This window comes from Pristiophorus japonicus, chromosome 2, assembly GCF_044704955.1.
Source record: "Pristiophorus japonicus isolate sPriJap1 chromosome 2, sPriJap1.hap1, whole genome shotgun sequence".
In the NCBI taxonomy this organism is placed as follows: Eukaryota; Metazoa; Chordata; class Chondrichthyes; family Pristiophoridae; genus Pristiophorus; species Pristiophorus japonicus.
In genome coordinates this window covers 317438683-317458893 of record NC_091978.1, presented here as the reverse complement: position 1 = coordinate 317458893, position 20211 = coordinate 317438683, and the positions used below count along the sequence as shown (strand labels likewise).

General features: G+C 43.4%; 1 protein-coding gene across 1 annotated transcript in view; it reads right to left on the bottom strand.

Moving 5' to 3' along the window:
• Positions 1-20211, bottom strand: part of kiaa1109 (KIAA1109 ortholog) — a 523818-nt gene that overhangs the window by 355999 nt on the left and 147608 nt on the right. The window contains exons 17-19 of the mRNA XM_070862493.1: positions 12584-12681; positions 7427-7602; positions 1512-1618 (exon numbers count right to left, since the gene is read on the bottom strand). Coding sequence (XP_070718594.1) covers positions 1512-1618; positions 7427-7602; positions 12584-12681 — 381 coding nt within the window. The remainder of the gene's footprint in view (positions 1-1511; positions 1619-7426; positions 7603-12583; positions 12682-20211) is intronic.

Below are 20211 nucleotides of genomic sequence, written 5' to 3'. Positions count from 1 at the left end.
TCTAAGATGCTCCATTCTAAACTAGTTGCTCAAAAAAAATAGGAGAAACTTGAGCCCTGTGTAAAGAACATTTTATAACCTCCCTTTTAATGCTTTGTGATTATTTTAAATTTGAATCCTCTCATTACAATCTCACTGACGTCCATTTTTCAACATTTTCTTCAGCCGCGCACGATCAGCCCTGCACTCTGAGGCTGATCGCTCGGGCCGCGACTGCTGTCAGCGACAAGGGATTTTGTTTCATTGCAGAGCCTGCAGCTCTGGCCCTTCCCTTTGAAGGAGGGAAGCCACCGTTCACGGCAACACTGCCCTTGACATTGGCCAGCGTTGCACTGCTACCACCCCTCTTTCCGGCTTTAGTGTTCCAAAGGAAGTGGTAGCACTTGATTTAGCACTCCACTTCCTTCCTGGAGCGCCAAATCGTAAGTTTGCCTCGGAGTTCTCATGTTGCACCCGGCCATACTTTTGCACGACCACAAAAGTTATTGCCCCAACAGGGCGCCAAGCAATTTCACCCCCAATGCCTTTAGATACAAAAGCAAGGCTTCTATTTGCCTGCATGGCCACATCTTTTGTGCTGCCACATGTGTATAGAATCATAGAAACTTGTAACACAGAAGGAGGCCATTCGGCCATCGTGCCTGTGCTGGCTCTTTGAAAGAGCATTTGTGCCTCGTCGCACATCCCCACTGTTTGTCCGCAACCCTATAAGTTCCTTATCCTCAAGTACCTGTCCAACTCTCTTTTAAAATTATTTATGCAATCAGCTTCTATCACCTTTTCAGGTGCAGCATTCAGATCCCTACAACTGTCAAAAGTGACTACAAAAGTGACATTTTTTTCTCCTCATCTCCCCTCTAAATCTTTTGCCAATGATTTTAAATCTATGACCTCTGGTTATTGACCCACTCGCCAAAGGGAATAGTTTTTCCTCCATCTACTCCATCAAAACATCTCATCATCTTGAAAATCTCTATTAGTTCACTTCTTAGTCTCCTTTGTTCCAAGAACATTCCTAATCTTTCCAATCCCTCCTCATAACTGAAGTTTCTCATCCCTGGTAACGTCCTGGTAACATCTACATAGAATATACAGCATAGAAACAGGTCATTTGGCCCAACCAGGCCCTGCCAGTGGTTATGCTCCATTCAAGCCTCCTCCCATCCTTCCCCATCTAACTATCAGCATTACCATCTATTTCCTTCAACACTAAATACACATTGACAAATGATTGCTTTTATGTGAATAGCCAAAATTAGAACTGCCTTTCGGGCATATATAAATGAATGCACTCAAAGTTTGAATGTCAATTGAAAATTTCAAAACTGAGGTCGATAGATTTTTGTTAGGCAAACTTTTAAGGAATATGGAACCAAGGCAGTTAAATGGAGTTAAGATACAGATCAGCCACAATCTAATTGAATGGCCAAGCAGGCTGGAGGGTGAGAATGGCTTACTCCCGCCCTTTGGATGGAGCAAAGGAATCAAAGAATGAATAAATGGTTTCTTACAGCTTTGCTTCAACTGCTCATCAGCTTTCTGAGGGTAGATGGGATGCCAAGTATAGTCAATGCAGAGTTGGATATTTGGTACAGACCAGCACTCAATCCAATCAATCCTAAATAAAAAAAACAATCAATGTCTGAGACAAAGAATTACCATAAAAAGTATACAAATACCAATTTAAATGCTAGATTTTTATTTTAAAAGGTCACATTTTCAAAGACATTTACTTTCTCATCTACCCTGGCATTGCTCCCAGATAATCGGAGAGTCTAGAACAGTTTTAAAAAAAAAAACGACTTGCATTTTTATTATGCAGGGAAATGTGCACAAGACCCCATGAACAGTAATGAGAGAAATGACAAATTCAGCTCTTTTCTGGTGGTATTGGTTGAGGGACTAATGCTGACCAGGATGCTGGGAGAACACCCTACTCTTCAGAAGAACATGGGATTGTTTTAGCGTTCACCTGAGAAAGCAATCTGGGCCTCGGTTTCACCATTCATCAAACACATTGGTGTATATTTGTACAGACAAGCACTCAATCCAATCAATCCTGAATAAGCAAACAATAAAAAAAAAAGGAGGTTGCAGAGATAGTGGATGCATTGGTTTTGATTTGCCAGAATCGACGGGTGGGGAGAAAGGTGGGGGGGAGCTCGAGGGAGGGACTCGAGGGAGAAGAGAGGGGGGGCTCGAGGGAGAAGAGAGGGGGGGTTCGAGGGAGAAGAGAGGGAGGGGGCTCGAGGGAGAAGAGGGAGGGGGCTCGAGGGAGAAGAAAAGGGGGGGGCTCGTGGGAGAAGAGGGGGGGGCTCGTGGGAGAAGAGAGGGGGGGCTCGAGGGAGAAGAGAGGGGGGGGGCTCGAGGGAGAAGAGAGGGGGGGGCTTGAGGGAGAAGAGAGGGGGAGGCTCGAGGGAGAAGAGAGGGGGGAGGCTGGAGGGAGAAGAGAGGGGGGAGGCTGGAGGGAGAAGAGAGGGGGGGGCTCGAGGGAGAAGAGAGGGGGGGGCTCGAGGGAGAAGAGAGGGGGGGGCTCGAGGGAGAAGAGAGGAGGGGGCTCGAGGGAGAAGAGAGGGGGGGCTCGAGGGAGAAGAGAGGGGGGGCTCGAGGGAAAAGAGTGGGGGGGCTCGCGGGAAGAGAGGGGGGGGCTCGAGGGAGAAGAGAGGGGGGCTCGAGGGAGAAGAGAGAGGAGTGGAGTGGGGGTTGTCAAGGGGACCAAAAGTGAGGGCAGCTCGGAGATAATGGGAGATCGGAGAGGGGGCAGGGCAGGAACTCAGGGAGAGAAGGTCAACCACTTGTTGGCAGTGGCGGAGCACGGTGAGAACAGTGGGGTTGGGTGTGGCAGAATGTGGTCCACATCTAAACGGGTGGGGGTGTGGGGGATGACAAGTGCAAGAACATGATCCAGATGGGAAGATAGATCATGCTCCACCGTCCTCGGTAAGGCCTGGATCACGTTCGTCCACCCCACCTCTTTTACACCTGCGCCATGTTCTCCCTCTCCTTCCCACCCCACCGCAGCGTTTCAGCATATCCTCCCCTCAAGGGCAACTAGGGATGGGAAATAAATAAATGAATTTTAAAATATGAGAGCCTATTCTGCGTCAATCTTACAACATGCGTAACATTACATTTATGTTTATTCCAATATTTCCCTGGCCAGCCTCCCATCTTCCACTCTCAATGAATTTGAGCTTATCCAAAACTCTGCTGCATGAATCCTAACATGCTGCAAGTCCTGTGCTCGTTGACCTACATTGGCTCATGGTCCACCAAGAGCGTTCCTGCTCAGCTGCACAGTCATGCAGCTATCTGGAACTCCTGCACAGGCCACTTACTGTTTTTTGAATGGCAGATTTTATACATCCAAGAAATTTTGAATGGGCTATACGACCAGTGAAAGGGACTATGCATCCAAAAAAAAATTAGGGTAACACTGTCCACCAATACCGTGATTTTAAAATTTTCCTCCTGATGTTAAAATCCTTCCATAGCCTTACCCCTTCATATCTCAACTCGGCAGTGTGAGTGCTCCTATCCTGACCAGGGAGGGCGAGCCCTGTCTGTTCTCTGAAAGCAGTAGTGTTAGCTCTGTGAGCTCTGGAGCCTAGCTATCACAATGAATGGATTAAATTACACATATGCAAAGATCTTGATTACCCCAGCAGGCAGGATCAAAAAACACATTTCAAAAACTGTTGGTTGTGTCTTGTCCTTCAAAGGGACCAATCAGAAATCTGGTCTTGTTCTCCAAAGGGATCAATGAGATATTTGGTGTTGCAAATAGACATAACCGATGGAGTATAATGTGGGGAAATGTGAAATTATCCACTTTGGTCGAGAGAATAAAAAGAATATTGTTTTTAAAAGGTGAGAGACTAGTAAATGTTGGGATTCAGAGGTCTTTTCACATAAATCACAGAAAGTTAACATGCAGGTACAGCAAGCAATTAGGAAGGCAAATGGTATGATAGACTGCAACCTCCTTGCAACAAAGGCTAAGAGTAAGGAAATCTTGCTGCAGTTATATTGGACTTGAGTGAAACCACAGCTGAAGTACTCTTTACAGTTTTGATCTCCGTACCGAAGGAAGGATATACTTGCCTTAGAGGAGAAGCAACAAAGGCTCTCTAGACTGATTCCTGGGAGGAGACTATGAGGAGAAAATGGGCCGATATTCTCTGGAGTTTAGAAGAATGAGAGGTAATCAGAGTAGATGCTGATAGGCTGTTTCCCCTGGCTGGAGATTCTAGAACTAGGGGACATAGTCTCAGGATGAGGGGTCAGCCATTTGGGACTGAGAGGAGGAAAAATTTCTTCACTCAGAAGGTTGTGAATCTTTGGAATTCTCTACCCCAGAGGGCCGTGGATGCTCAGTCGTTGAGTATATGCAAGCCCGAGATCGATAGATTATCTAAGGGAATCAAGGGATTATAGGGATCCGGTGGCAAAGTGGAGCCGAGGTCGAGGATCAGCCATGATCTTATTGAAGGCAGGCGCCGTATGGCCTACTCCTGTACATATATCATAAATGTCATGGACACGTACAGAAAATAGTCAAAAAGGCTAACGGAATGCTGGCCTTTATATCTAGAGGACTAGAATACAAGGGGGTAGAAGTCATGCTACAGCTATGCAAAACTCTGGTTCGACCACACCTGGACTATTGCGGTCAGCTCTGGGCACCACATCTTGGGAAGGATATATTGGTCTTGGAGGGAGCGCAGTGTAAATTTACCAGAATGATACCTGGGCTCCAAGGGTTAAATTATGTCGAGGTTACACAAATAAGCGTTGTACTTCCTGGAATTTAGACGGTTAAGGGGTGATTTGATCAAAGTTTTCAAGATATTAAGGGGAACTGGTAGGCAATGTTCCCTCTAATTTTTTTTCCCTTGTGCGGATCCTTTAAATTTGCTGTGTGACTGCGCTTGCAGGGTATGTCTTCCAGCAGTATCAGCTGGTGAGCGGCCTGCACGGGACCTCACGATCTGTGCACGGCCTTTAGGGGGAGCATTGCTGTTTAGGGAGTCTAGGACTATGGGACATAACCTAAAAGTTAGAGCCAGGTGAAGTTGGGAAACTTCTGCATGCAAAGGGTGGTACAAGTTTGGAACACTCTTCCACAAACAACAGTTGATGCTAGGTCAATTGGCAAGTTTAAATCTAAGATTGATGGATTTTTGTTAACCAAAGGTATTGAGAGATATGGGGCAAAGGCAGGTATATGGAGTTGGGTCCCAGATCAGCCATGATCTCACTGAATGGTGGAACAGGCTCAAAGGGCTAAATGGCCTACTCCTGTTCCTATGTTCCTAAAACAAATCCACAACTGAGTGGCCAATACAATAGCAATAATATACGTAAACTAGCTTAACAGCCACTTAACCAGTATATAAAAAAATACAGTACGGGCAATCCAGCTGTTCAGTGTACAACTTCTAGCAAAATGGAGACTTTCTAGATAGCGCAAACTCCATTTTGCAAATAAAGATCTGCAGGTCAGAGTAAATGTTGTGACCACACAGACAAACGCTCTGCAGAGACCCTCCCATTAATAAATATAGGTCAGCAAAAGAGTGAGGTACATGTGATTGCAGAGTTGCAAACCCAGAGAAGCTGGAGAAATATTTTAAATGTGCAACCTCAAGAGAAGTGCAAAGGTAAGTGATTCAAGATATCTTTAAACAATTGTAGGTTGCAACATATATAGGAAATGTCATAATAATTTATGGTGGTCATACATGTTGCCCTGTGTAACTTAGTACAGGTGGAGCGGTGGAAATCCGGAAACCTCGGGACCAAGGCCATTCCAGATTTCGAGTATCTTCGGATTTCATAACGTCTTTCAGACGTCCTGAAACCGGAAATGTCTGGGCCGAGATAAGGAGTGGAAGGCCGAGGTAAGGGGAGCTGGGGGTCTGGCGGGCGGAGGGGGGTTAGACAGTTACAGATTCAGTCGCACTGGCTGTGGGTCAGGGGTCAGGGGTTCCGGGTCAAGGATCGGTGCCTGGGGAAAACCCGCGTTGAAGACCGGCAAAAAGGTAAGTTAAAGTTTTTATTTTAAAATTATTTTTCAGCGGTTAATTCGGTTTAAAAAAAATGTCTGGATTCCGGAATATTTTCCGGATTCCGGACAACCCCACCACGGATTGGCCAGGTATCCGGATTCCAGAACATTCCGAATTTCGGATCTCATAATTTCCTTACTTTTAAGTACAGGATGGGCACTTTACTTTCTAAGCAGTCCCATCCCTCCTTTCATTATCCTCATTTCTTATAAAAGCCTTCCCATTTTTTTAAAATAAAAGCAGCTCGCAATACAGCAATGGGATCAGAGGGGGTAAGTCACTGCCCTCATTTTAACGGCCCCACTGACCCCCACCCAGTTTCCGCCAGAAGTTAAAATCAGGCCCATTATCTTTACTCGTAATTGGAATGTACCTAACCTATAGTTCATCTGTTACATATTTAAATATCATCCACTGTTGGCTCAGTTTGATCTGCTATTAATCTAGGCTACGTCCCTTTTATTCCACTAAAATTAGCTCATTTCCAGTTGAGCACCTTTAGCTTAGACTCATGTTTTCTTTATTTTTTCTGAACAATGTGTATTGCATGGCATTATGGCCACTATTTCAAAAATTTTCTCGCAACTTCATGTCACTTAGGTCTCCTTTCTAACCTATAACCAGTTTGTTTTGATCACAATTTTTCTTATTTTAATCTATTTCAGGATAGTTACATTTTTTCATTATAATAACTGTTACTACAGCAAACCTCTCTAAAACTTGCAAATCTCATCCTCAATGACTTCCCCACTAGTTGGTAATCTATAATATGTGCTCTTCAATATGGTAACAGATCCCTTATTATTTCTGAACTGAATAGACAGTACTCCACCTGAATACCGGCATCAATGAAAATGTTCCTTATGCTGTAACAGTATCTTTGTATCATACGAAACTCTCCTTTTTTCTCCTTTTCTGTTCTGAAAATTTTACAACTGGAAATATCTAGTTGACAGTTTTATACCGACCCCCGAATCCAAGTTTCCATTAATTCTTTAAACTTCTCTGACAACAAGAGTTTTCACAACAGCAAGCAACAAGCATTGTTTATAAAATAAAACTAGTGCAGAATCCCAAACTCAAAAGTATAGGATACTAAAAAACCTAAAGCCGGATGTTTTTTTTGTAAACTTAACATAGCAAATCTGTGCTTTAGTTATTTTCTGGGATTGCAGGCAACCTTTGCAAGGGAGGGGAAACAGCAGAAATAAGCAGCGAAATCCAAAAAATGGACACAGCCCCAGTTCACAACAATCTTTGAATAAACAAAAAAAAGTTGCAGAAGGGTTATTTGAATTGCATAAAAATAAGTTTTCAGTAGGTTAAACAATTACAGACATAGAGTGGATACTTACTCTGGCTGGGTAACATTGCGCCATTTAAATTTTCTGGTTTTGTGACTCACTTGAGTCTCATTTGAAGTTGATGCTTGAGTTACTTTGTTGGGCTGGGAACCATTTACCAATGTAACAGCAGCATACCTACTAGGGTGGCAGTCTGGGAGAAATAAACGTAAATCCATATTTTCTGCCTGTAAATGTAAAACGTTACATAAAATGTTGCACCTAGATAGGAATATGTTTGCTAAGCAACTTATTTTTTAAATTGTATTTATATATCAAAAATAACATCTCAACATCTAACATCTCAAAGAACTTCACAGAGCAAATTATTTTCAATTACAGAGCATTGTTATGTAAGAAAATACAAATGCATGGCAAGTTCCTACAAACAAATTTAATAACTAGTTTAGACAACTTTTGATGGTGTTGGTTGAGAAAGAAATGTTGTCACATGATCTTTAACATCATCCAGACTATCAGCACAGGCAGACAGATTGAACCTTTTCCATAATCTCTTGTCCCAGGTGGAGCGTGAAGGCATATTAACCAAACCCCAAAAGACCAGAATACATTGACCCACAACAAAAGAAGCAAGTTAATCAATTTCCAACTAGAGGGACTTCCATTAGGACAAATGTGGTAGATCCTATAAATGATCTTGTTTCTCCTAATTTCGATGATCACATGGAGACATTCTGGAACATGATTGCACATAACCTCCCAATCTTTGCCTGAAATGTTTTCAAGCAATGTGGGGATGATTTTGACAAACATGATCAGCTCACCAGCTCCACTGAAAGTAAAACAGAATAGGAGCTCTGAGATTAACTAATCTTCAGAAACAGTAACAAATAAAAAGTCAACACCGTCACAGAAATCTTTCTAGAGACTCCTGATGTGTACAAGAAATGGCAAACTTGGAAAGAGAAAAAACTGGGATTGTAAAAAAGCAAAAATTTACAACCATTTCTCCCTCTAAAAGATGGGAAATGGCCAAACCTTGCCAACAGTAAAAACCCTTAAATACCACTGAAGGATGCACTACAGGATTGTCCCATAAAGGGGAGCATGGAGAAAGGGCCTTCAGAATGTTAATATGATTGTAGACTCATTAATGAGATTTTCTAGATGCTGAAACGGTAGAGTTTGCCACAAACAATAAATGAGACAGAGGTGGCAGGAGGGCAAACCTATTCCATCTCCATCCAAGCAATACAACTTGCATTTATATAGTGTCTTTAACATAGTAAAACGTCCCAAGGCACTTCACAGGAATGTTATCAGACAAAACTTGACACCGAGCCACAAAAGGCGACATTAGGGCAGATGACTAAAAACGATTAAAGTAAAAGTAGGTTTTAAGGAGCGTCATATCGGAGGAAAGACAGATAGAGAGGCAGAAAGGTTTAGGGAGGGAATTCCAGAGCTTGGAGCCTCAGCAGCTGAAAGCACAGCCAACCAATGGTGGAGTGATTAAAATCGGGGATGCGCAAGAGGCCAGAATTGGAGGAGTGCAGATATTTTTTTTTCCATTCATTCCTGGAATGTGGCCATCGCTGGCAAGGCCAGCACTTATTGCCCATCTCGAACTGCCCTCGAGATGGTGTGGTGAACTGCCTTCTTGAACCGCGACAGTCCGTACTGTTACAGAGGGAGTTTCAGGATTTTGATCCAGCGACGATGAAGGAACGATGATATATTTCCAAGTCAGGATTGTGTGTTACTTGGAGGGGAACTTACAGGTGATGGTATTCGCTGAGAATCTCGGAGGATTCTACGGCTAGAGTAGATGACAGAGATAGGGAGGGGAGAGGCCATGGAGGTATTTGAAAACAAGGATGAGAATTTAAAAATCGAGGTGTTGCTTAACTGGGAGGCAATGTAGGTCAGTGAGCAGAGAGGTGATGGGCAAACGGGACTTGATGCCAGTTAGGATCCGGGCAGCAGAGTTTTGGATAAGTTATGGAGGGTGAAAGATAGGAGGCCGCCTAGGAGTGCGTTGGAATAGTCAAGACTCGAGGTAACAAAGGCATAAATGAGAGTTTCAGCAGCAGACAAGCTGAGGCAGGCGTGGAGTCGGGTGATGTTACAGAGGTGGAAATAGACGGTCTTAGTGATGGCACGGTTATGTGGTCGGAAACTCATCTCAGGCTCAAATATGACACCAAGGTTTCAAACAGTTGCCAAGGAGAGGCATGGAGTCAGTGGCTAAGGAACAGAATTTGTGGTGGGGACTGAAGACAATGGCCTTTAATTTCCTCCAACTAAATATTGGGAAGACACTGGATGTCAGACAAGCATTCTGACAATTTAGAGTCAGTGGAGGAGTCTAAGAGCGGTGGTGGTGAGACATTGCTGGGTGTCATAGAAACATAGAAAATAGGTGCAGGAGTAGGCCATTCGGCCCTTCGAGCCTGCCACCATTCGATAAGATCATGGCTGATCATTCCCTCAGTCCCCCTTTCCTGCTTTCTCTCCATACCCCTTGATCCCTTTAGCCGTAAGGGCCATATCTAACTCCCTCTTGAATATATCCAACGAACTGGCATCAACAACTCTCTGCGGTAGGTTAACAACTCTCTGAGTGAAGAAGTTTCTCCTCATCTCAGTCCTAAATGGCTTACCCCGTATCCTAAGACTGTGTCCCCTGGTTCTGGACTTCCCCAACATCGGGAACAATCTACCCGCATCTAACCTGTCCAGTCCCGTCAGAATCTTGTATGTTTCTATGAGATCCCCTCTCATCCTTCTAAACTCCAGTGTATAAAGGCCCAGTTGATCCAGTCTCTCCTCATATGTCAGTCCAGCCATCCCGGGAATCCGTTTGGTGAACCTCCGCTGCACTCCCTCGATACCAAAAACGTCCTTCCTCAGATTAGGAGACCAAAACTGAACATAATATTCCAACTGAGGCCTCACCAAGGCCCTGTACAACTGCAGTAAGACCTCCCTGCTCCTATACTCAAATCCCCTAGCTATGAAGGCCAACAGACCATTTGCCTTCTTTACCACCTGCTGTACCTGTATGCCAACTTTCAATGACTGATGAACCATGACACCCAGGTCTCGTTGCACCTCCACTTTTACTAATCTGCCACCATTCAGATAATATTCTGTCTTTGCGTTTTTGCCACCAAAGTGGATAACCTCACATTTATCCACATTATACTGCATCTGCCAAGCATTTGACCACTCACCTAACCTGTCTAAGTCATCCTGCAGTCTCTTAGTGTCCTCACAGCTCACACCGCCACCCAGTTTAGTGTCATAGTGGAGATATTACACTCAATTCCTTCATCCAAATCATTGATGTATATTGTAAAGAGCTGGGGTCCCAGCACTGAGCCCTGTGGCACTCCACTAGTCACTGCCTGCCATTCTGAAAAGAACCCGTTTACCCCGACTCTCTTGTTCCTGTCTGCCAACCAGTTCTCTATCCACGTCAGTATATTACCCCCAATACCATGTGCTTTGATTTTGCACACCAATCTCGTGTGCGGGACCTTGTCAAAAGCCTTTTGAAAGTCCAAATACACTACATCCACTGGTTCTCCCTTTTCCACTCTATTAGCGTATATGTGGAACCCGAAGTAGTGTTTTGGGATGAGGTCGCCGAAGGGCAGCATGTAGAAGAGAAGTAGGAGGGACCAAGGATAGATCCTTCAGGGGACTCAAGGTCGCAGTGCAGGAACAGGAAGAGAGGCCATTGCAGGTGATTCTCTGGATAGATAAGATTGGAGTGTGGGCCCACCCTGCTGGACGACGGAAAAGAGGCGCAGAGGAGGCGGTGTGGTCAACCGTGTCTAAGGCTGCAGACAGGTTGAGAATGATGAGGTGGGATAGATTACCTTTGCCACTGTCACATAGGATGTAATTTGTGACTTTGATAAGAGCCATTTCAGTACTGTCACAGGGGCAGAAAACTGATTGGAGGATTTAAACATGGAATTCCGGGAAAGTAGGCATGGATTTTGGAGGGGACAGCATATTCAAGGACTTTGGAGAGGAACGGGAGGTAGGAGATGGGGTGCTAGTCTGCAAGGACAGAGGGGTCAAGGATTGTTTTATTTGAGGGATAGATGACAGCAGATTTGAAGGGGAGGGGAACAGTACCTGAGGAGAGAGACCCATGAACAATATCAGCTAACATGAGGGCCAGGAAGGGAATTTGGGTGGTCAGCCATTTAGTGGGAATAGGCTCGAGGCAAGCAGTATAAACAGAGGACCAGCCCAACAGAGAACCAGCCCAACACAGGCCTAAAAGGCACTGCGCCCATGATAGGCAAAACAATATAGGGGTCCTGCTCCCTCCTACTTCATTGCAGCAACATTAGTCCAGAGGCACCTACCAGACACGATTAAAATTTTATACTTGGAATAAATCTTCCTTGAAGCATAGTGGAAGATGAACAAACCATCCCCTTACAGACTGTCTTGCAAATACTGAGGAAATTAGCAACATCCAGGCGGCTAGAGTGTTTAATCTGAAGTGCCAACTTTCCCCTCAACTATTTTCGAACATTAAAATCTGAAAGGCAGTCCAACAGGCCATCTAGGCTGTGAGATTACCGCCTAGAAATTGAATTTTTAAAAGTGATACTTAAAAATACTAATATTCAAATTCCTACTCATCTAACAGTAATAGATTAAATTATAAATAATAAGGTTTTTGCTCACATGTCCATTTTAGTATGTGGATGTGTTATCTACCAAAACACATACTGGAGGATTTAAAATAAAATAAATGTACATCTTCGTGTTTTATGAGAACATATAGTCTAGGAACATTTTGCAAATGTTTATATTTAATAATTGTCGTGCAGGTGTCCATAGATTATTAGTTACTTAAGTAGTGGCTGATGATTATTATCTGCCCGATAGTTAGATCATAAAATCCAGAAAAAAAGATGAAAAAAAAGATTTATATAATAAACACATCAATGGACTCTGGCTTCATATATTCAAATTATTCCTGGGATTACCTAAAAAAACATGAGCAACTTAAATTTTGCGATGCTTGAAGTAAAAGCACTGAACTTACTATTCAAACAGTATTTAACAATGTTTCTGGTGGTCTGAGGCTGTTTTGTTGCCATGTTACACGTTACACCATATTTCCAATATTAAAAGATTGTTGCTGAATAGCAATCTAAATAAAGTGGAACATACCTTCAAACAAAATTTTGTGTTGCAAGTTTCAGGAACAAAGTCATTGAAAGGCAAAGAGAAGTCAATGTTCAGTGTTTCTCCACATGCTGCTAAATAAACTGCAACAGAAAAATAATATTATTTCAATTAGAAAATTCCCCAAGACTACTGAATATATTACATGCTGGTTGTGAGTCTTTTGGTAAGTAAACAAGCTTTTCTGTATACAAGTGAAGGTTTTGTCCCACAATATAGAATTTTTGAACAATCCACACACATCAGAAATAATTACAGTACTTGGTCATCTTTTCAACCTTGCATCTCCAAGCTGATACTTTCCAAGTTTTGTTTTCTCATATAGAATCAAATCAAATCAATCTTGCAAAGAGAATTATATTTACACATTAACAATTCTAAACAATGATAATATCCAGTTCAAATCAATATAAATAGGGCAAGAGTAACCTAATAAAATGTCTCAGTAGTGTACAGTTTTCCTGTTTGTAAAAGATGCACTTTAGTGTGCACAAGTCAATACCAGTGGACTGCCAGTGGCAAGACTTGAATTCAAGCCATTGAGATGACTGGAATTTTAACTCATCATCTCAAATACCTTGGACATAACCTCTCTTCCCCTCCCTGCCCATCACTCTTCCAAAAGTAATATATATTTTTATTTACCTCATAAGATAAATCATTAGGTTCCAGTCCAATCACAAACTTAAGACTTTATTTGCAAACAATCCTAATGTCCAAGGTCAGCCTTACAACTAAAATCAAGCCTTTTTAATTTACGATGTCTCTTACTATTGTCTCTTCATAATTTGATTGGTGGTAAGATTTTCAAAATCTGCAGTCACAACCCCAATTGTATGAACATTTTATTTATCAAGGGGTCCTTTTAAATTCAGAATGTTAGATGGAAAGCTTTAGGTATCGTGCCGAGCTCAAAACAAGCATTGAAAAATCTGTAACCTTTCTTCTCTGTCCTAGAATTGACCTGCTTAATTAATTGTATTGAAAATGTGCCAGAAGAGAAGTTCCCAAGGAGTGGTACAGTGCAAAATTGAGCTGTTCATTTTACATATTAGCTTGATTACCTGACCCTGGAGACTTTGGGCTCAAATTTCCCCAACCTCTTTTTCTGGCACCCTCCCCGAGGTGCGGCGCGCTTTTGTCCGCCTCCAAGCGCGCTGAAAATCTTCCTCCCGATTCTGGCCACTCCCCAGCCTCTCCTTGGTGGTGGCGTAACGATGCTCAGTGGATTGGGGGCGGAGCCATGTCCCGGCGCTGAAAACAGTGCTGGGACCTCTGCACATGCACGCTAGAGTCTGTGCGTATGTGCATTAAATCCTGGCAGGCCAAATCTGAGTGCGCGCGCTGCAGGCTTTGTGGGAAGCACGCCGTCCCTAGCCCTGGTCGAATGGGCTCCCTCATAGGCGGCCCCCTGCGTTCCCTAAGGTAGGACTTCTATTTATTTGATATTTACTGATTGATTGATTGCTTATTACTTTGGTCTTGGGGCTTTAGATGCAGGGTTCCTTCTATTTTTTATTTGTTAATTAATTGCTTATTACTTTTTGTGCTTTGTTTAGTGCTTGGTGCAAATGTACTGCTTTGTTTAGTGCTTGGTGCTTTAAATGTATTTATGCTTCTTTAATGTTGTTGTGAAGGTGTTTAGTGCTTTGTAAGGTCCCCTTCCCCCCCATCTCTGGCTGCCTGCGCTGATTTCTTAAGTCACCGCAAGGTTTTTCTGAACGTACAAAAGCGTCCACTTACGCTGGCCTAAGTTAGTTTGGAGTAACTTTTAGCTGGCTAAACTTGCTTAAATGGCCAAAACAGGTGCAAGAGACTGGTTACGCCCCCTTTTGGAAAAAAAACAAAATTAAAAAAAAACCTAATTAACTCACTTACACTGGCGTAAATTAAGTGGCCAGAATTGCAACTAAAAAGATACTCCAGAAAAATCAAGTTGCTCCCAAAAAAACGGAGCAACTCCTGGGGAAATTTGGGCCCATTGCTTGTACTGTGTCTGATTGTTGCTATTGAGCTGGAGTAGCCAACTTATTGTACATGGCAAAATTCTGAAAACTTTTTTCATAAATACAAACATTGGTAAAAGTGACTTTAGGCACTGGAAGTCTATTGGTCTATTTAGTTGTCAAGAAAAGAATATCCAGCTCTTTGATATGGCTATGATGATCAAGGAGAATGGAAGCTCACATATACTTTTAAGACAATGTACTCCTCCACAGTTAGTAGGACTTTAAAAAAAAATCTTACCTCCTTCTGGTGAAGTTGCACTATCTGGGAGCTCACTTACCCCTGGGTCTGTTCTAATGATGTGGTTTGTGTGTGTAGCTCAGTTGCACCCTGGAACAACTCCATGTGCTAATGTGAAAGACCAACTTGGGTATTGATGTGAGAGTTTATTCATATTGTGGATCAGATATTTTAATTCATTCAAATAATTTTTCAAAGGCTTGATGCTTTTCAAACTTAAAAACGTGACAAAGTGGGTTGTTAAAATTTGTATTGGTAAGTGGATTTTAGTTGCAGGATACCTAAAACTTTCCATACAACATTCTGAAATTCACAAATTTTAGACAAATATATATTCCATTTTCATGTTGCAAAATAAGTTTTACACCATTATTAAGGTTGCATTTTGCTCTCATAGGTAAGTTAGGTACAGGTTTTGGACTGAATGTTCGCCACCATTCTGCACCATTTTCTTGGCCTACGCTGTTTTTTTGGAGCAGACTAAAATCTGCAAGTTTCACCAAAGTTTCTGCGCCATCCTAAAGTACTTACGTCCGATTTTTTTTAGTTTCCGATTTTTTGGACATTTCTGGGGGTGTAACCTGCCGGGTGTGCCATTTCTGGCCATTTAAGCGAGTTTGGCCAAGTACGATTTTTTCAAAAACGCTTCACTGCAACCTTCTGAAAAATCTTACCTATACTTAAGAAAATTGGCGCAAAGAAGAGAAAATCAGCGCAGAGAAGACGCCGTTTTAGCAGAGCTGAAGACACGGCACCTGTGGCCCGGGATTGCAGTGGCACTGGCACTGCAGAGCTGAAAAAAAATCTATAAATGCTAAAAAGGAATACAGGAATTTTAGATTGTTTGATATATTGAGATTTCAGTCTGTTGTCCCAAGTCTCATTTAGCGATCTATTTTACAAAGGGGAAATGCTTTATTTGTGCCTCAGCCCTTCAGTGTGTCCTTCGTTACCCTGGCAACCTCAGTTTTCCGGCGCAGACCTTCAGCTCCACCCACAGAGCTTAACGACAATCTGCGTCGCTCCAAAATGAAAGGTTATGCCGGCGAAACTTGGAACTTTTTTTTGGCGCAGTCGGGCCACTAAAAAATTGAACGTACCTCTACAACTGCCTCAAAAAAAGTTAATGTGGAATTTTGGGCCCTTAGTGTAGTATATGGAGTTAAATTAGTACTCAGATAAACAGTTAAATAAACCCAGTAGTAACTGATAAAAGATTTTCAATTTAACCAAGTAAATGACAAATTACTGGTTATAGAATCATACAGCATTGAAGGAGGCCATTCAGCGGATTCATGCCTGTGCTGGGTCTCTGAAAGAGCTACCAATTAGTCCCACTCCCCTGCTCTTTCCTCACAGCTCCTTTTTAAATTGAGATCCAGTTCCCTTTTGAAAGTTACTATTGAATCTGCTTCCACCACCATTTCAAGAAATGCATTCCTGGATCATCACAACTTGCTGAGTAAACAAACTCATCTCCCCCTTCCCCTCCACCCACCGCCGCCCCCACCCCCCTGGCTTTTTTGCCAATTATTTTAAATCGTAATCTTCTAGTTACCGATCCTGCTGCCAGTTTCTCCCAGTCAAACTCTTTCAAAATCCATCAACATTTTCAACACCTCTATTATATCTTCCTTTAACCTTCTCTGGTCCAAGGAGAACAATACCACCTTCTCTGTTCTCTCCATATAACAGAAACCCCTCATCCCTGGCACTGTTCTAGCAGATTCCCTCTGCAACATCTTGGAGTTCTTGACGTCCTTTCTAAAGTATAGCACCCAGAAGTGGACACAATACACTAGCTGAGGACTAACCAGTGGTTTAGCATAATTTCGATGCTTTTGCACGCTTTATTTTTAAGCCAAAATTTTTTTTTTTTAAAAAGCAGCTGTATCAACTTGTTCAGCCACCTTCACAGATCTGTGTCTGTGAACCCCCCAGGTCTGTTCCTGCATCCCCTTTAAAATTGTGCCATTTAGTTTATATTGCCTCTCGTCACTTTTTCCTTCCAAAGTGCAAATTGTGTGCTACAGCAAGCCAATGTGTCAGGAAAACTGCAACCAGTTGCAAATGCGTCCAGAAGTTTATCTAAGGCTGAAAGAGCCTACAGTATGGTTGAGAAAGAAGCATTAGCATGCGTATATGGGGTTAAGAAAATGCACCAATATCTATTTGGACTCCGGTTCGAGCTCGAAACCGACCACAAACCGCTGTTCTCAGAAAGCAAAGGTATTAACACCAATGCTTCATCCCGCATCCAAAGATGGGCACTAATATTATCTGCGTATGACTATGTAATCCGCCACAGACCGGGCACCGAGAACTGTGCTGATGCCCTCAGTCGGCTACCATTGTCCACCACCGGGGTGGAAATAGCACAACCCGCAGACTTGTTTCTTGTAATGAATATTTTTGAGAGCGAGGGGGTCACCCGTCACGGCTCACCAGGTCAGGACCTGGATTAGCCAGGACCCTGTCCTATCACTAGTAAAAAGCTGCGTCCTTAATGGGAACTGGTTGGCTGTTCCCGGGTAAATGCAAGACGAAATCACGCAGACGCAGCATGGATTCATGAAAGGGAAATCACGTTTAACTAACTTACTGGAATTCTTTGAGGATATAACGAGCATGGTAGATAGAGGTGTACCGATGGATGTGGTGTATTTAGATTTCCAAAAGGCATTCGATAAGGTGCCACACAAAAGGTTACTGCAGAAGATAAAGGTACGTGGAGTCAGAGGAAATGTATTAGCATGGATAGAGAATTGGCTGGCGAACAGAAAGCAGAGAGTCGGGATAAATGGGTCCTTTTCCGGTTGGAAATCAGTGGTTAGTGGTGTGCCACAGGGATCAGTGTTGGGACCACAACTGTTTACAATATACATAGATGACCTAGAAGAGGGGACAGAGTGTAGTGCAACAAAATTTGCAGATGACACTAAGATTAGTGGTAAAGCGGGTTGTGTAGAGGACTCAGAAAGGCTGCAAGGAGATTTGGATAGGTTAAGCGAATGGGCTAAGGTTTGGCAGATGGAATACAATGTCGGAAAGTGTGAGGTCATCCACCTTGGGAAAAAAAAACAGTAAAAGGGAATATTATTTGAATGGGGAGAAATTACAACATGCTGTGGTGCAGAGGGACCTGGGGGTCCTTGTGCATGAATCCCAAAAGGTTAGTTTGCAGGTGCAGCAGGTAATCAGGAAGGCAAATGGAATGTTGGCCTTCATTGCGAGAGGGATGGAGTACAAAAGCAGGGAGGTCTTGCTGCAACTGTATAAGGTATTGGTAAGGCCGCACCTGGAGTACTGCGTGCAGTTTTGGTCACCTTACTTCAGGAAGGATATACTAGCTTTGGAAGGGGTACAGAGACGATTCACTAGGCTGATTCGAGAAATGAGGGGGTTACCTTATGATGATAGATTGAGTAGACTGGGTCTTTACTCCTTGGAGTTCAGAAGGATGAGGGGTGATCTTATAGAAACATTTAAAATCATGAAAGGGATAGACAAGATAGAGGCAGAGAGGTTGTTTCCATTGGTAGGGGAGACTAGAACTAGGGGGCACAGCCTCAAAATACGGGGGAGCCAATTTAAAACCGAGTTGAGAAAGAATTTCTTCTCCCAGAGGGTTGTGAATCTGTGGAATTCTCTGCCCAAGGAAGCAGTTGAGGCTGGCTCATTGAATGTTTTCAAGTCAAAGATAGATAGATTTTTAACCAATAAGGGAATTAAGGGTTACGGGGAGTGGGCGGGTAAGTGGAGCTCAGTCCATGGCCAGATCAGCCATGATCTTATTGAATGGCGGAGCAGGCTCGAGGGGCTAGATGGCCTACTCCTGTTCCTAATTCTTATGTTCTTATGTTCTTATGTTTTACCGACGTAAGGATGAAATGTCCATCCATTCGGAATGTCTCCTATGGGGGAATCGTGTGGTTTTGCCAAAAAAAGGCAGGGAAACGTTTATGCGCGACCTACACAGTCATAGTCATGATGAAGGCTATCATCGCACGTTTGGTGGCCCGGCATTGACTCAGAATTTGAGTCATGCGTACACCAATGTAACACTTGCTCACAGTTGAGCAACGCACCAAGGGAGGCCCCCCTGAGCCTGTGGTCATGGCCCTCCAAACCGTGGTCCAGAGTCCACGTAGATTTTGCTGGCCCCTTTCTGGGAAAGATTTTCCTTGTAGGAGTGGACGCTTAATCTAAATGGATTGAATATATAATAATGTCATGTATGTCCACTGCTGGGCCATGTTCGCCACACGTCCTTGTTAGTGACAATGGACCATGTTTCACCAGCTCGGAATTCAACTAGTTCATGACCTGCAATGGCATCAAGCATGTCAGATCTGTCCCGTTTAAGCCCGCATCCAATGGTCAAGCAGAAAGGGCATTCCAAACTATCAAGCAAAGCTTGAAACGAGTGACACACGGTTTCCTGCAGACCCGGTTATCTCGGGTTCTGCTCAACTACCAGACGCGACCCCACTCTCTTACTGGTGTTCCCCCTGCAGAATTGTTAATGAAGAGAGCACTCAAAACTAGGCTCTCCTTAGTCCACCCGGATCTCAATGATCATGTAGAAACCCGGCATCACCGGCATAACGTGTACCACGATCGTGCGGCCATATCGCATGACATTGAGGTTAATGACCCTGTGTTTGATCTTAATTACGGTCATGGTCCCAAATGGGTTGCTGCCACTGTTTTAGCCATGGAGGGGAATAGAGCGTTTGTTGTCAAACTTTTGAATGGACAAACGTGCAGAAAGCATTTGGATCAGACCAACTGCGATCACTGACAACCAAGAACAGCTTGAAGAGGACATTACCATCATTGATCCACCAACACACACCTTACCAGCAACTGACCTCGCTGTCAACCACAAGGATGAACTAACCATGCCTGACAGTCCGATTAGACCAGCCGCGCTGCAGTGCAGCAATGATCTGATCAACTCTCCCATGCCAGGACTTCAACTCAGGTGATCAACCCATGAACGTGGAGCCCCGGATTGCCTCAACTTGTAAATAACTTGTATCTAAGACTTTTTGGGGGGGGGGGGGGCGGGGAGGGAAAGAGAGGGAGTGATGTTATGTATGTAAACTTTACTAGTGTCTAAGACTTGCCACCAGCGGGCGCAGCTGTTGGAGACCCAAGGGTCACCTGCACACCCCGGGCAAGCAGGTATAACAGGCAGTCTACCATGCTGCTTCCTCACTCTGGAGTTACATTAAAGAGACCAAAGTCACAACAGTTTGAGCTTACAGTATACAGTCTTGTGGAGTTATTCTGAACCTAACAGAGACATTGAATAAATTTAAGACAAAAACAGACAGTTTCTTAAACGATAAGGGGATAAG